The 17,847-nt window shown below is 41.5% G+C and overlaps 1 protein-coding gene across 2 annotated transcripts in view; it reads right to left on the bottom strand.

The window, feature by feature from the left end:
- Positions 1-591: 591 nt before the first annotated feature.
- LOC117531697 (transmembrane 6 superfamily member 1-like) overlaps positions 592-17,847 on the bottom strand; it is a 32,492-nt gene continuing 15,236 nt past the window's right edge. For both annotated transcript variants that reach the window (XM_034194809.1, XM_034194816.1), the window contains 8 exons: positions 17,289-17,386; positions 17,077-17,180; positions 14,950-15,032; positions 14,645-14,763; positions 13,554-13,658; positions 13,362-13,454; positions 13,146-13,265; positions 592-984 (listed from right to left, as the gene is read on the bottom strand). In XM_034194809.1, the coding sequence (XP_034050700.1) occupies positions 793-984; positions 13,146-13,265; positions 13,362-13,454; positions 13,554-13,658; positions 14,645-14,763; positions 14,950-15,032; positions 17,077-17,180; positions 17,289-17,386 (914 nt within the window). In that variant the 3' untranslated portion in view covers positions 592-792. The remainder of the gene's footprint in view (positions 985-13,145; positions 13,266-13,361; positions 13,455-13,553; positions 13,659-14,644; positions 14,764-14,949; positions 15,033-17,076; positions 17,181-17,288; positions 17,387-17,847) is intronic.

Below are 17,847 nucleotides of genomic sequence, written 5' to 3' on the forward strand. Positions count from 1 at the left end.
TATTAACTCCTGTTAATCTCAATTCCTTGGTCCCGTCAGCACTCAGTTTGATTCTTCACTGCAATGAACCTGGGAGTGGGCTTGAAAAGCTTTATTGCATTCCATCGTTGCGTACAAGTCCGCCGCGGACTGTAAGTGATCTACCGCTCCATCTTACACTCCGGGCCAGAGGTGTGGCTGTTGATGCACCACCTTGCTCTTAGGGGCGTACCTAGGAAATTGGCTCCAAGGTTCATTGGTCCCTTCCTGGTCTCCAAAATTATTAATCCTGTCTCTGGTTCCAGCTGCCCCAGTCCATGCGTATTCACCCGACTTTTAATGTCATTCATATCAAACCTGTCCGGTCTAGTGCTTTTTGTTTATGTTCAATATCAAGCTCATCCAAGACACACTCATTTGGAATTTCCAATTTAAATTTGGTGAAAATGTTATTGTGGGAATGAAAAGTGTGACTCACACATAGGCAGATGCAGGGAATTAGCAAAACCTTTCACTGTCAACAAGAAAATGAGAACAAAATATTGAGTCAAATTTAATCATTTTCACAATTATTAATCACAAACTCAAAACATAAAAAGTTATCTCTCCAAATTTTCTTTTTCATTGTGACACCATGTGTGGCATCTGGAGTCACACGTATTTATAGTATAGAAACAACTGAACTTAAAGGTGGCATCATTTGTACTTGACGGTGTCATGACAAGTTCATCTGTACATCTGTAGCAGCTCATCCAGGAGTTAACGTCACTGCAGCTCACAGGCTCGATGAGAACTTCACAGCCTCTCGATGTTTCACTCACTGTTCTTGTCCAGTATGGGCCTGAGGAAGAAGGCCGGACTGCTGCAACAGTGGTAGCACAAAGCCTGAGGCACCACGGCATAAAGGACATTGAGGAGCAAGAAGACAGACTGGCTGGCAGCAGGCACTCTGTAGGAGAACGGAGTCCGTGTGTGAAGGGACGCACTGACATGAGCAAACTGAGCCTGCAGAGTGGGAATGTGAGACAACAATTTATAGTTAATTAAACTTATGTAAATCTAGTTTATGTTTTTCAATAAAAAAGTGACAAATACATTTCTGCCTAAAATAATTTGCATTACATTTTGGATTAGATTTTTTGATGCATTCTTTGGTTTCCTTGTTGACTCTGCGTTGTGTTGTTATGACTCCGCCCATTCGCTCCCCTCGGGACATGAACTCACGATCTCCGGCATGGAAGTTGGACTCTCTAACCAGAAGACCAAAACCCAGGACTCTGGCCTTCTGACCAGATGAATTCTTTTGAGCTGTTGGGAGTGAGGTTTACTAACTACATATGCACAGCGACACCTGCTGGCCTCCGTTAGATAAAATGAGTGAATGGAATGCACTGGAAAAACATCAGCAACACTTAAATGCCCCAAAACCTGAAATGCACTTAAAGGAACTGAGTTGTTATGACAAGAATTCATTTATGAGTTAGTTTAATTAATGGAAATGAGTGGCTATAACTTTTTCAAAGTTTGAGTTACATTAACTTAATTATTGTATTAAAATGGAGTGCTCGGTTTAAGAGTGTATACATTTGTGCTATAGTTATGGTTAGAAGGAGGGGAAGATTAGAAATAGCAGAATAAAAAAAAAATGTGCCACGAAAACAGAAAAAAAACAAAAAATGTGAGACCGAGCTGGGTGACCATACTTTGATTACTGAAAACCAGGACACTCAGCCCGGCAATGAGATACTCAAATGATACTTGAAGGTTACTCAAAGATGCTCAAAGATGAAAAACAATGAAAACCAGGACATTTACATCACTTGCTAAAAAATAAACCCAGAATGGCCAGGACAGGATGTGAAAACAGGACATGTCCTGGGAAATCAGGGTGTTTGGACACCCTATTCAAACATTCACATTGGAGCTCTCTGCATAATTCTACACATCACTCACAGTTCATCTGGATTAAGTATATATAGCATGCCTGAGCAAGGCAGTGCATGCTGGGATATTGTTTTTAGTCCTGTGTCTGTCTGTCTGTCTGTGAAAAAATAAGATGAAGACCTTTAATCTGATTTGGACTAAACTTGATGGGATGTTTGTAAGTCAGCCAATGACAGTGATTTCATTTTTTAGGAAAAGTTAAATAATAAGACCACAGGCCACGGTCAAAATTTGTTTTTTCAGTGCTTATGGGGGACATTTTTAGAATGGCTATATCGAACAGTTGTTAGAAGATACAGTGTGTAGAATGTAGTGCCATCTAGTGGTGAGGTTTCAGGCTGCATTATTCCGTCGCAGGTAATGATTTTGTTTTTGTTTCTTTGGCAATGAGGATTCCTTGCTTTCTCTTGTGATAACCAGTACATGTGATCCTCTATTTCACAAAAAAAGTTTTCTCAAACATGTTAGCCGACACTAGTAAACAGCAGACAGTGTAAAGGGGAACTACCAGCCCCAACCTCCGGCACTGATAAAAGATGCAAACGCAGAAGTCGCAAATCTCAAAAGAATTCAAGTATTCCTAGTCATTTTCTTCCCAAATGTCTTTTGCGGTTAAGCGTTTTCATCAGGCTGTGATTTTGACTCCCAGAGCAAGAATGCTAACAGGTAACATTAAAATACTTCATTTTCTCTACAACCCCTGGCAAAAATTATGGAATCACCGGCCTCAGAGGATGTTTTTTCAGTTGTTTAATTTTGTAGAAAAAAAGCAGATCACAGACATGACACAAAACTAAAGTCATTTCAAATGGCAACTTTCTGGCTTTAAGAAACACTATAAGAAATCAAGAAAAAAGATTGTGGCAGTCAGTAACGGTTACTTTTTTAGACCAAGCAGAGGAAAAAAATATGGAATCACTCAATTCTGAGGAAAAAATTATGGAATCACCCTGTAAATTTTCATCCCCAAAACTAACACCTGCATCAAATCAGATCTGCTCGTTGATATTGACCCTATGCCATGACATTGACCCTATGTGTCTTTTTGCAAGGAATGTTTTCACAGTTTTTGCTCTATGGCAAGATGCATTATCATCTTGAAAAATGATTTCATCATCCCCAAACATCCTTTCAATTGTCCAAAATATCAAAGTAAACTTGTGCATTTATTGATGATGTAGTGACAGCCATCTCCCCAGTGTCTTTACCTGACATGCAGCCCCATATCATCAATGACTGTGGAAATTTACATGTTCTCTTCAGGCAGTCATCTTTATAAATCCCATTGGAACAGCACCAAACAAAAGTTCCAGCATCATCACCTTGCCCAATGCAGATTCGAGATTCATCACTGAATATGACTTCATCCAGTCATCCACAGTCCATGATTGCTTTTCCTTAGCCCATTGTAACCTTGTTTTTTTCTGTTTAGGTGTTAATGATGGCTTTCGTTTAGCTTTTCTGTATGTAAATCCCATTTCCTTTAGGCGGTTTCTTACAGTTCGGTGACAGACGTTGACTCCAGTTTCCTCCCATTCGTTCCTCATTTGTTTTGTTGTGCATTTTTCGATTTTTGAGACATATTGCTTTAAGTTTTCTGTCTTGACGCTTTGATGTCTTCCTTGGTCTACCAGTATGTTTGCCTTTAACAACCATCCCATGTTGTTTGTATTTGGTCCAGAGTTTAGACACAGCTGACTGTGAACAACCAACATCTTTTGCAACATTGCGTGATGATTTACCCTCTTTTAAGAGTTTGATAATCCTCTCTTTGTTTCAATTGACATCTCTCGTGTTGGAACCATGATTCATGTCAGTCCACTTGGTGCAACAGCTCTCCAAGGTGTGATCACTCCTTTATAGATGCAGACTAACGAGCAGATGTGATTTGATGCAGGTGTTAGTTTTGGGGATGAAAATTTACAGGGTGATTCCATAATTTTTTCCTCAGAATTGAGTGATTCCATATTTTTTTCCTCTGCTTGGTCTAAAAAAGTAACCGTTACTGACTGCCACAATCTTTTTTTCTTGATTTCTTATAGTGTTTCTTAAAGCCAGAAAGTTGCCATTTGAAATGACTTTAGTTTTGTGTCATGTCTGTGATCTGCTTTTTTTCTACAAAATTAAACAACTGAATGAACATCCTCAGAGGCCAGTGATTCCATAATTTTTGCCAGGGGTTGTATGTGCTGACAACAGGTTGCTTCGAATGATATAAACTTTGTTTTTGTTATAAAAAAAATGAAAATGCACGATCTAAAAGCTTTCTTCCTCCCCACTGGCCGGGGATTTGTTTAGAATGGAAATAGAGACATTAACAGTGCCGGGTTCAGACAGAAATATGAGGTCCAAACCGCACTCTAGTGACCACATATTCGAAATGCCGTGTTAACGCGAAGCAACGCAAATGTAAAGTAAAGCGTAAATTCCAATGTCAGCTTTGATTTTCACAATGCTGTCAATACATTACATCTTCATTATATGGATGTGTACAGTTTGCACAAATAGTTTGGTTTGACTGTTGCTTTGGGGGCTCATTACATGTTATGAACATGTTAAGGCTACTCATGCAGTAATGGACTTTACTTCAATTCAATGTAAATTTATTTCATTTATATAGCACCAAATCACAACAAAGCTGCCTCAAGGCGCTTCACACAAGTAAGGTCTAAGGAGTAAGGAAGGAAGAAACCTCAATATCATCTTATCAAAGCATAAGTCGAAGACCAAAAAACGTTAACATCTGTAGCAGCTGTGGTGATCTTGGCTTCGTTCGTTAGCAACATCATGTGGTCTGATCATAGACTGTGTGGGTTTGACGGGTTTAAAACAGTCCAACACGATGGCAGCAGAATGGAGCCATGGAAGAATCTGTTGCTGTGGGGCATTGAGCTTCACCTCTAGGTACTACATCCTCTTTTCCCCTATGTTTAAATCCTCAACATAACAACTGTACAGGGATGGGGGGATTTTTCATAACTCATCAGTTAATATATTTTAAGCCAGAAAGTTATAAATAATGAGGGGCATGGTCACGTTGAATGACAGCTAGTATGTGTCAGGGAGCCGTGTTCAAAGCACCACGAGCAGAAAGAGTCTGCTAGCAGTAGTTGCTAGTTGTCGTAGACCGAAACTATCTGTCTTTTGTCAGCATTTTGTCACAGATATCTGAGATAACATGGTCTGCTATGTAAGAAGTCTGTGCTCCAATATTTCTGCTGAGTGAAATTTTTGTATTATTTAATTTGTTTGCTCAGTTAACACAGTTAGCAGGTGATGAGACTTGGTGATGGCTTGGTGGCATTAGGCACACTGATGGTGCAACTGTTACTGAGCAGTGGTTGGTCTTGATATAAGACATATGGTCACCTGCCCAGGGCAGCAACTTGGAGGGAGCAGCATGAGTGCTCGCATTTGCACAAACCAGTTTTTGATTGTTCATTTGCACATCAAGTCCATCCATATCATGTCATAGTGTGGGGAGGGAGTGCCGTGTTTTTTTTTTTTTGCAGGCACCGTCTGCTTGTTGCTGATTGAGAAGGTGTTACAAACAGCGGACACCCACTAAGGAAGTGCTCGCAGAAACCGCAAGAGTTCAAGGATGGAGCGGAGGGCACTGGAAAGAGAGGACAGGTAGAAGCCGGTGAGGACAAGCTGCCGGCTGGGCTGCCTACCGCTGCGCACCCTATCCACCAAGGAGGCAGAGTTGGGCAGGGGATCCACCTAATAATACTACAAGTGCACAAGATGAGAATGCATGCTGAGTGTGATGTTTTCTGCAGCTTTAAGAGTGTCAGTAAATCAGCAATGCAAGAAAGTTTCAACATTATCACAGTGTCTGCTCCTGTTTTAATTATTCTCACAGAAGTGCAAAGTGCATTAGTGCAGCACAGCCCATGTGCACATGCCCATGCATCATGAGAGGCACATAAACACTGTATCTTTTAAACTGGCTGGAGTGGTAACAATCCAAAGTCGTGACACATGCAAGAAGTCACACTTACATAGGCAGAGTAAGCACAGAGGCTGGGGGGGCAATAGACCAATGAGTGTCAGAATTTAAAATCAATGAAAGCGAGCTACCCGGGTAAAAATATGAGGAAGGAAGTCCTATGTAGGGCTTTTATTGTGGCCAGCCAAAGGCACACCTGTGCAATAATCATGCTGTCTAATCAGCATCTGGATATGCCACACCTGTGAGGTGGGATGGATTATCTCGGCAAAGAAGAAGTGCTCACTACAATATTTGAGAGAAATAAGTCTTTTGTGTATATAGAAAATGTTTTATATCTTTAAGTTAAGCTCATGAAAAATAGGAGCAAAAACAAAAGTGTTGCATTTTTATTTTTGTTCAATGTACAATGACAGTTTTCAGTCCAACTGAAATACCATTAGAAACATGAGATCTAAACATTCATGCATTAGATATCAAACATTAAATAAAAAGATACAGTTTGTGCAGAATGGTGTTTTGTTTGCTTTTTTTTGGGGGGGGGGGGGGTGATGACAACAAATGTGTATATGTGCCAGGGGTAGAAGTAACTAATTAGAATTACTCACATTACTGTGGCTTTATCAGATACTGTACTTTTATGAGAATATTTTAAGCCAGTAAATTTTCATCCCCAAAACTAACACCTGCATCAAATCAGATCTGCTCGTTAGTCTGCATCTATAAAGGAGTGATCACACCTTGGAGAGCTGTTGCACCAAGTGGACTGACATGAATCATGGCTCCAACATGAGAGATGTCAGTTGAAACAAAGGAGAGGATTATCAAGCTCTTAAAAGAGGGTAAATCATCACGCAATGTTGCAAAAGATGTTGGTTGTTCACAGTCAGCTGTGTCTAAACTCTGGACCAAATACAAACAACATGAGAAGGTTGTTAAAGGCAAACATACTGGTAGACCAAGGAAGACATCAAAGCGTCAAGACAGAAAACTTAAAGCAATATGTCTCAAAAATCGAAAATGCACAACAAAACAAATGAGGAAGGAATGGGAGGAAACTGGAGTCAACGTCTGTGACCGAACTGTAAGAAACCGCCTAAAGGCAATGAGATTTACATACAGAAAAGCTAAACGAAAGCCGTCATTAACAACTAAACAGAAAAAAACAAGGTTACAATGGGCTAAGGAAAAGCAATCGTGGACTGTGGATGACTGGATGAAAGTCATATTCAGTGATGAATCTCGAATCTGCATTGGGCAAGGTGATGATGCTGGAACTTTTGTTTGGTGCCGTTCCAATGAGATTTATAAAGATGACTGCCTGAAGAGAACATGTAAATTTCCACAGTCATTGATGATATGGGGCTGCATGTCAGGTAAAGACACTGGGGAGATGGCTGTCATTACATCATCAATAAATGCACAAGTTTACGTTGATATTTTGGACAATTGAAAGGATGTTTGGGGATGATGAAATCATTTTTCAAGATGATAATGCATCTTGCCATAGAGCAAAAACTGTGAAAACATTCCTTGCAAAAAGACACATAGGGTCAATGTCATGGCATAGGGTCAATGTCAACGAGCAGATCTGATTTGATGCAGGTGTTAGTTTGGGGGATGAAAATTTACAGGGTGATTCCATAATTCTTTCCTCAGAATTGAGTGATTCCATATTTTTTTCCTCTGCTTGGTCTAAAAAAGTAACCGTTACTGACTGCCACAATCTTTTCTTCTTGATTTCTTATAGTGTTTCTTAAAGCCAGAAAGTTGTCATTTGAAATGACTTTAGTTTTGTGTCATGTCTGTGATCTGTTTTTTTTTCTACAAAATTAAACAACTGAATGAACATCCTCCGAGGCCAGTGATTCCATAATTTTTGCCAGGGGTTGTATATGCTTACAGCCTGGTAGAAAAGCAGTTTTAGTCTCTCTGGATAGGTTCCTCTTCCATGACAACTGTACGGGAGGTGATTTTTTTTTTTCTAACTTCTTAGTTTAAGGTGTTTTAAGCTATAAGCTATAGAGTTATAATTGTGGGCACGGCTGCTGTGAGTGACAGCAGCTGAGCCCAGCAACTCCGCCTCTTGTACAGTCTGACCATAACTCAGAGTCCACTGGCAGCAGCCACTCGGTATTGTGGAGCACTGTGTCTGTCTGTTAAACCAGGGCGCCACACAAGCTAGAACTGCCTCTCTTACAGAGGCAATATGTCGGTCATGCTTTGTTATTGAGGTCTCTTAAATGATGTCACACAATCACCCTGCAGTAGGTCATCTTGCTTGCCTGCTTATAGAGGCAGGAGTCATTGTCTTTATTTATATTCCACTCAAATGAACATACAGTGCATCCAGAAAGTATTCACAGTGCTTCCCCTTTTCCACATTTTATGTTACAGCCTTATTCCAAAATACACACAATACCCCATAATGACAATGTAAAAAAAAGTTCTTTTGAAATGTTTGCAAATTAATTATGAATTAAAAACCTAAGAAATAATAATTAAAAAAATCTGAGGTTGATCTGCGTGTTGATTTGGCACAAGTTTTATCCTGGACGCCCTTCTTGACACAACTCCACATTCCATGGAGAATAGGCACGGATGGTCTTGGACAGAGAACCATCGATTCATTGATACATAGATGTCATCAGCATTACGGTCAGTCTCATTGTTTCATAAAGTTTGTAACAGACATCTACTAGTTAGTATTCCATAAAGCATCAGTGAAAACAGACACATGGCATGTTTCATAGTTGCTACTGGAGCATCAGCTTCCCTATTTATAGCTTAGCTCGACAGCTGGCATTTAAGTGCCTCCAATACCACCAATCCACTTGGTCTGAAGTCATCTATTACCCTTGTCCTGCTGGTGAGTGATGTGTCGGCCTGCAGCTCCAACACAATAGCTGCTTTTGTATTGTGGATATGAGATACATGCAGTTTCCATCTTTAGTTATAAACAGAGGATGTTTGACTGCTGAACAATAATGAAAACAAAGAGTAAGCTGCAACCATTAGAGAGAGGAATTATCAAACAGTCTAAACCTGCCCAGAAGGAAACTCTCGCTCATGAATTGTTCTCGTGTACCTGGAATGGTGATGTCAAGTGGGAACATCAGGTATTATTACACCTGGTGTAAAAAGAATGACAAGAATATTAACTCCATAAAAACTGACATTGTAATGGCATGGTTCTGTGTATAAAAGGCTATCAAGTCATGATTCAGTGTTTTCATGTACTGCATATCTCCTTGACTCCATCATATTAAGTCAAGTGTCTTACAATTAAAGGATAATACACAATATGTTATGTTTGGAACCACTAGGAGACTGGATTGGACCCCAGGATGCTGGTAGCCAGACACAAGAGGGTAGGTGCAAAAATCAGGTGTTTAATTTCAATTTTCAATTTATTTTCATTTATATAGCGCCAAATCACAACAAAGCTGCCTCAAAGCGCTTCACATACAGTGAGGAAAATAAGTATTTGAACACCCCGCGGTTTTGCAAGTTCTCCCACTTAGAAATGGTCTGAAATTTTCATCTTAGGTGCATGTCCACTGTGAGAGACATAATCTAAAAAAAAAAAAAAGAAATCTGGAAATCACAATGTATTATTTTTTAATAATTTATTTCTACGTTACCGCTGCAAATAAGTATTTGAACACCTACCAACCAGCAAGAATTCTGGCTCACACAGACCTGTTAATTTTTCTTTAAGAAGCCCTCTTATTCTGCACTCTTTACCTGTATTAACTGCACCTGTTTGAACTTGTTACCTGTATAAAAAGACACCTGTTCACACAATCAATCACACTCCAACCTATCCAGCATAGCCAAGACCAAAGAGCTGTCTAAGGACACCAGGGACAAAACTGTAGACCTGCACAAGGCTGGGATGGACTACAGGACAACAGGCAAGCAGCTTGGTAGAAGACAACAACTGTTAGGATTATTTATTAGAAAGTGGAAGAAATACAAAATGACTGTCAATCTCCCTCGGTCTGGGATTCCATGCAAGATCTCACTTTGCGGGGTAAGGATGATTCTGAGAAAGCTCAGAACTACACAGGAGGACCTGGTCAATGACCTGAAGAGACCTGGGACCAAAGTCACAAAGATTACATTAGTAACACATGATGCTGTCATGGTTTAAAATCCTGCAGAGCAGCAAGGTCCCCCTGCTCAAGCCAGCACATGTCCAGGCCCGTTTGAAGTTCACCAGTGACCATCTGGATGATCCAGAGGAGGCATGGGAGAAGGTCATGTGGTCAGATGAGACCAGAATAGAGCCTTTTGGAATCAACTCCACTTACCATGTTTAGAGGATAAGAACAACCCCAAGAAAACCATCCCAACCGTGAAGCATGGGGGTGGAAACATCATACTTAGGGGGTGCTCTTCTGCAAAGGGGACAGGACGACTGCACCGTATTGAAGGGAGGATGGATGGGGTCATGTATTGCGAGATTTTGGTAAACAACCTCCTTCCCTCAGTAAGAGCATTGAAGATGGGTCATGGCTGGGTCTTCCAGCATGACAATGACCCCAAACACACAGCCAGGGCAACTAAGGAGGGGCTCCATAAGAAGCATTTCAAGGTCCTGGAGTGGCCTGGCCAGTCTCCAGACCTGAACTCAATAGAAAATCTTTGGATGGAGCTGAAACTCCAAACATGAAAGATTTGGAGAAGATCTGTATGGAGGAGTGGACCAAAATCCCTGCTGCAGTGTGTGACACAGTCACTATCACACATGACAGTCACTGTCATGTGTCACCTTTTTGGTGTTTGTTTTGAATCTCTGTGTTCTTCTAGTCCTGGTATTATTTCCCATGTATTGTTATTAATTTCTATGTTCTCTGGTTTATTTTCTCCATTGTGAGATTATCTTGGGTGCTGTTTACGTCGTTCAGTTGGTATGATCAATCTGTGATCTCTTGGATAATCTGTTTGCTGTTCCCTCATAAAGACTATTACTGGTTGGACTGATCACCCATGTGTCTGACTTCAGTCTGTACAATGACTAAGGTTCTTGACTGCTGTTTAAACTGAGCAATTAATTACCTACAATATGGGACAATAAATCAGCTCGTTCCTATCACCTTTGTGGTTGTCTGTGCCAGGGGCACATTTGTCCTCATGGAAGAGGACAAATGTGCAGAATTTACCTTAGTTTTTTAATTAACTGCTCAGTTTGTGGTGTAGTGTGTCCAGTCATTCCTTTTAGCAACATCTATGGATTAGCCAATATTAGCGACACTAGTTGATAACACATTATGCAGTATTTCACACATAAAAACACGATATCAACATGCCCACAGTCAGCAATAGTAAAAATTGTTGATGCTCAGAGCCGCCATCTTGGATTGTGAACAAGGGGTATGCGAGTCTTGGAGTTGACAAATTTAAATTCCGACTTCAGGGGGCATGACTATGAAATTCCATTGTCCAAGTACCAGTGGAGCACAACATTAATCAGAACCTATTCTGCTTAACATCTGATATCTGAAATGATCAGGTTCACGCAAAGGTGATTGGGTGCTCAAGGGTAATGCATTATTTTTGTATATTCGCTGACTCCAATCAAAGCTCATGAGGGAGGGCATTGGAGCCGATCCCAGCAATTACAGCTTAGTGGTGGCTTACTGGTTGTCATGATGTGAGTTTCTGCCTGGTTTCATTTTCATACTTTTGCCACGTTTCTGTTTCTTTTTAAGATTATTCTCTTGGGGGTTTTTTTTCCTGCTTGGGTTTATCTGTCCCTGTCTCTCTTGTCTGTCTCTTCTGTTTCTTGGTGGTGGGCGTTTCCTTCTCTCTGGTCACACCCTCATTCTGGTGCACTCCATGCACACCTGCTCCCAATCTGCACCTCTTCACCTGGGTGTATTTAAGATCCTCTTTTTGCCCTGCTTCCTTGCCAGATTGATGTACTCTATGCCTTCTCTCCAGCCCTGTATTCATTGTTCTCGACCCTCTTGCCTCCTGTTTTTTTTCCGACCACCTGCCTGTACCCTCGACCATGCAATTGCCTGATGCTCTTGGTTTTGTTGCTCTTGTTGGACTGTCTACCTGTGTACCAGTCCTCGTTTACCGTCCACGTAAACCGCTTTTACTTACAGAGCCTTGAGTCTGAGTCCTGCATTTGCATCCTGCCACAACCATTAACCAGTTGTGATACTGGTTAGCACTGGTGCCTCACAACAAAAAGGTCATCACTTCCCGCCCTTTCTGTGTGGCATTTGCATGTTCTCCCAGAGTCTGTGTGGGTTTTCTCCGGGTACTCTGGTTTCCTGCCACAATCAAAACATACTTATTTAGGGTCTGCTCCTTCTCTGCCCCTGACCAAGGCAGCGTCTCTACATCTGGAGTTGGTCCATGAGCGCTGATGGTTGGACTGTGTCTAACTGTAATTAAGATGGGTTAAATGCAGAGGACAAATGTTGCTGTATGTGTATATGTACAATGACAATAAAGACTCTGTTCTGTTCTATTCCATAAGGTGAAAGGTGGGGTACTCCCTGGACAGGACGTCAGTCTATCACAGGACCACATATAGACAGACAAACCATGTACAGGCATGACAAATTGAAAGTTCCCAATCCACCTAATCTTCCTTTTTTTTAAGTAGGAGGAAGCCAGAGCACCTGGAGGGAAACCACGTGTTCACAGGGAGAACATGTAAACTCCATACAGAAAGGACCAGGTAGGAAGTGATCCTAGAACCTTCTTGCCGTGAGGCAAAAGTGCCAACCACTAAGCCACCGTGCCGCCATGGTAATGCTGTTTTTTGTTAAATCCAGGAATTAAAGCTCAAAGTCTGTGCTACATGCATATCTTGAGTGTTTCATTTTAACTCCATTGTGGTGCCATTAAAAAGTGCATTTCAATCTCAATCTTTACCACTCGGCAATGGGGAATAATAAAATATATTGTCTCACTGCAGTTTGTGATGGCCTTACGAAGACTACATTAATCTACTGGTTCATGACTGGGGCTCGAAAATGGGGTGCTTTTCGCGATGGGGCACGAATTCAATTTGTGATAGGGGCACAAAATGTGGGGTGATGGGGGTTTTGGTCAGAGTTAGGGGAGGGGAGACACTTACATTATGGTTATGGTTAGAGTTAGGAGAAGGGGCAGATTATAAAAAACAAAATTTAAAAACGTGCCACGAAAATGGGGTGCTTTTCGTGACGGGGCATGAAAAAAAGCGTGAGACTGGGATGTACAGGCAACAATACCACCTTTACTTTTATGCTACAATACTTACTTGAGCCAATGCTCCTGAGTGTACTAGAGTCAGGTCTGGCATCCACTCACATCCTGGCACCAACAATGCATACAGAGTAATGATGTAATACGGTCCAGAGTACAGCATACCCACCAGCATCTGTCAAACATACAGAAACTCTCTGTCATATATTTGAGCAATTATAGTGTTTGAATGCAAGTTGTGTGTCTCAAATGTCACCAGCCTCTCTGTTACCTGTATTTTAGGATAGGCGGAAGGGTCTTTTAGGAAAGGTTCATATTGCTGTGTGTAATCGAGACACCATTTGCTGGAACAGTCCAGGACAATCTAAGGCACAAACTGTTTTAAGAAGGGAGGCCCTCTACATGAACTGAATAAATTAATCTCCTTCTATGAATAGAAACAGACCCTTTTGTTGTTTCTTACCAGACCCCTGAAGATGCAGAATGCCAGTGCAGGTAAAAGATAAATAACAAACAACAGGTCCAAGGGTCTTTGGAACAAACTTCTCCTCTGAGCCTCCTGGATGCTCTGACGGTGTAATAGGAATGACATTATATTGATATGTTCACAATGTACACACACATTTCAGAAGATGATGTGCACTGTATGCATATTGGATTTAGTCAACCTAGTAAGAACTGAAGGGTCAATACATCTCAAATCACTCAATTTTGAAGGAACATCACTTCATCAACATATACGTGGATCTAGTCATTTAGTGAACGCCAGGGAGAAGAAGTGGGTTTTTAGGGAGGATTTAAAATAATCTAGGGTCAGGGATGATCTAATATGGAAGGGGAGACTGTTCCAAAGCCTGGGGACAGCTTCCACAAAGGCCCTGTTACCTCTAGTCTTTAGTCTGGTTTTTGGCACCTCCAACAACACTTGGTCAGAAGACCTGAACGCTCTGGTTGGGGTGTCGTGATGCAGAAGCTTGGAGAGGTACACAGGTGCCAGGTCATTAAGGGCTTTAAAAACAATTAAAAGAAGTTTAAAACCAATGCAATATCGGACCGGGAGCCAGTGGAGAGAGGCCAAGACTGGCAGGATGTGGTCGCACTTTTTCTTGCCAGAGAGAAGATGAGCAGCAGCATTTTGAATGAGCTGAAGGCGGCTGAGAAAGGACTGCTCCAAGACAATGTACAGGGAGTTAAAATAATCCAACCTGCTTGTAATGAAGGCATGGGCAACCTTCTCCAGGTCGATCCTAGAAAAATAGCACTTGGCCTTGGCTAAAAGACGAAGTTGGAAAAAAACTAGGGAGATATTCAATTGGACATCTGAGGATATTCCAGATGGAAAGGGCATAGAGAGCCTTGTTTGGTAAAATTCAAATAATTAACTAAAATTTGCAGGGCTTGTGACGTCAACACTATTTGAGATACAGACCTGATATTTTGGATTTATACATGTCTGTAGGCTAGGAGCACCTGTAATTTTTTTCAGAAGAATCTGAGAGTGTGACCTGGGACCTGCCGGGTGACTTGAGATGTACTGACACTGAGGCTGCTTACTTTCAGTTTAACTTCCCGGGTTGACGGCTGACTGAAAATGCGGAAACAGGCCCAGATAGACACTGTGACATACAGCATGTGGAGGAGGAACAGTAGACTGACCTGCGTCCCATATTTCCCTTGTAAAAAAGCAGAATATTATTTTATCTCAGTGAGGGAAAGCTACATGCTAAACTTCTACAAATTTCAGCATTTTAAATGTGTAATGTTGTGGCATGCTCATTGTGATGGAACTGCAGGTATGCGAAAAGGCTACTCAATAGACTAGCAATCTAAATACATCCCATTATTTTTAGTGTACGTACCCACAGCATTCCCAAGAATGTAGACTATGGCACGCATGAGAACTGATCCTACCCAGTACAGTCCAATGGCTCTATAACTGTCCCTGTCCAAAACACATGACAATGCTCTTCTCAAAGTCAGAATACCATGACACCTCCAAAGGCTCAGAGAGACAGACAGACAGATGGAAACAGAAACAAACAAATAAATACATACACGCGTACAGCGCATTTGGAAAGTATTCACAGCGCTTCACTTTTTCCACATTTTATGTGACAACCTTATTCCAAAATGGATGAAATGCATTTTTTCCCTCAAACGTCTACACTCAATACCCCGTAATGACAATGTGAAAAAGGGTTATTTGAGATTTCTTTTCAAATTTATAAAAAAAAATATATATATCTCTAAGGAATCACGTGTACATGAAATTCAAAATTGAGCTCAGGTGCATCAGTTCATTGGACTGGATTTCATTGGACTGGATTTGGAAAGACACACACCTGTCTACATATAAGGTCCCACAGTTGACAGTGCATGTCAGAGCACAAACCAAGCATGAAGTCAAAGGAATTGTCTGTAGACCTCAGAGACAGGATTGTCTTGAGGCACAAACCTGGGGAAGGGTACAGAAGCACTTCTGCTGCTTTGAAGGTCCCAATGAGCACAGTGGCCTCCATCATCCATAAATGGAAGACATTCGGATCCGCCAGGACTCTTCGTAGAACTGGTCGCCCGTCTAAACTGAGCAATCAGGAGAGAAGTGCCTTAGTCAGGGAGGTGACCAAGAACCTGATGGTCACTCTATCAGAGCTCCAGCATTCCTCTGTGGATAGAGGAGGACCTTCCAGAAGAACAATCATCTCTGCAGCAACCCACCAATCAGGCCTGTATGGTAGAGTGGCCAGACAGAAGCCACTCCTTAGTTAAAGTTACATGGCAGCCCACCTGGAGTTTGTAACAAGGCACCTGAAGGACTCTCAGACCATGAAAAACAAAATTCTCTGGTCTGATGAGACAAAGATTGAACTGTTTGGTGTGAATGCCAGGCGTCATGTTTGGAGGAAACCAGGCACCGCACATCACCTAACCAATACCATCCCTACAGTGAAGCACGGTGGTGGCAGCATCATGCTGTGGGGATGTTTTTTCAGCAGAAGGAACTGGGAGACTAGTCAGGATTGAGGGAACAATGATTGCAGCAATCTACAGAGACATCCTGGAAAACTTGCTCCAGAGCGCTCTTGACCTCAGACTGAGGCAACGGTTCATCTTTCAGCAAGACGATGACCCTAAACACAGCCAAGATATCAAAGGAGTGACTTCAGGACAACTCTGTGAATGTCCTTGAGTGGCCCAGCCAGAGCCCAGACCTGAATCCGACAGAACATCTCTGGAGAGATCTGAAAATGGCTGTGCACCAACGCTCCCCATCCAACCTGTGCTGCAAAGAGGAATGGACAAAACTGCCCAAAGACAGGTGTGCCAAGCTTGTGGCATCATATTCAAGAAGAATTGAAGCTGCAGTTGCTGCCAAAGGGGCATCATCAAAGTATTGAACAAAGGGTGTGGATACACATATACATGTGATTTCTTAGTTTTTCATTTTTAATAAATTTGCAAAAAATTCAAAATAGGTTTTTTCATTTTGTCATTGTGGGGTCTTGTGAGTAGAATTTTTTGGGGAAAAAAAAAACTCTTGCCATCTTGGTGCCAGGCGGCACCAAGCAAAACAGCAAAGCAAAACAGGACTGTGAAAACTCTGAGGACAAATGCTTGAAAGTGGCACATGACACAACAATCTCGCAAGTGAGAAAAGAAAGAGGAGTGGCTAACAGGAAATGCGCCACAGGTGTATGAGGAAAGTTCCAGAAAGGGGGCGTGGCAAGCAGGAAAGGAGGACCAGAGGGAAACGCCCGACACCAAGCACTCAACAGCAGACAAGAGAAATCCCTCCACAAAACCCCAGTGCGAAAATACCCACAAACCACAAACAAGAAAAAACAACAAACAATAAACCCCATAGACCCAAATCAAATGATGACCGTGAATACTTTCCAGATGCACCGCACATAAACATACATGCATTGATTAAGCATGAGTGTAGTAAGTTCCTACATTTGGCAAAGGAAAATGCCATTACATACCCCCAAGTAATTGCAGCAATCATGAGAAGATACATGAGGTAATGCACACAGCCGTCCCAGTAAGCAATCATGTGTCCATGTGCTGTATTAATGTGAGGATATGCCTGAAATACAGGGCACATTTAGCAATGATGATATGTGAAACTGGGTATTTTTAATTCACAGATACTACAAAAAAACAAAACAATACAAAAAAAAAAAAACCCACTTGCCTCTTTGAGGTAAAATGTCACAAATCCATCAACGATGTTGTCTTGTTCAAGTCCAATGATGAGATTCACCACACTGAAGAACGCATACAATGCGTACACTGTAAAAAAGCATACAATGAATTTACAAGATATGTTCTCACAATGCAGACAGTTACTTTAGGAAAGGATGAATGAGAGTAAATGAGGCACATCTGTACTGGGAGTTACTAAAATCTACCATACAGTATCCTACTTTGTAACTGTAAAAGTTGGAGCATGAGAACTTGAGAAGTAAATCCTCTGCAACCTGCCGACTTCTTCTTCACCCTCAGAGCATTCAGCAGACTAGCACAGTGAGACTGCAAGGCATAGGTCAGCACATAAGGATGTACAAGTTTCGGAAATTAAGGAGGCGCACAATTACTACTCCGTGATTTATATGTTAGTAACAGAACCTTAAGGCCCTGTCAAACGGAACTTAACGAAGGGCAATGAAGCCCAAACAAAAGAAGAAATCTGGACTTTCATTGACTTTCATTTGCATCATTTAACCTTTGTGCAGCTTTGTTGCTGCAGCTGC

Source organism: Thalassophryne amazonica, chromosome 2 (genome assembly GCF_902500255.1).
Source record: "Thalassophryne amazonica chromosome 2, fThaAma1.1, whole genome shotgun sequence".
Classification (NCBI taxonomy): domain Eukaryota; kingdom Metazoa; phylum Chordata; class Actinopteri; order Batrachoidiformes; family Batrachoididae; genus Thalassophryne; species Thalassophryne amazonica.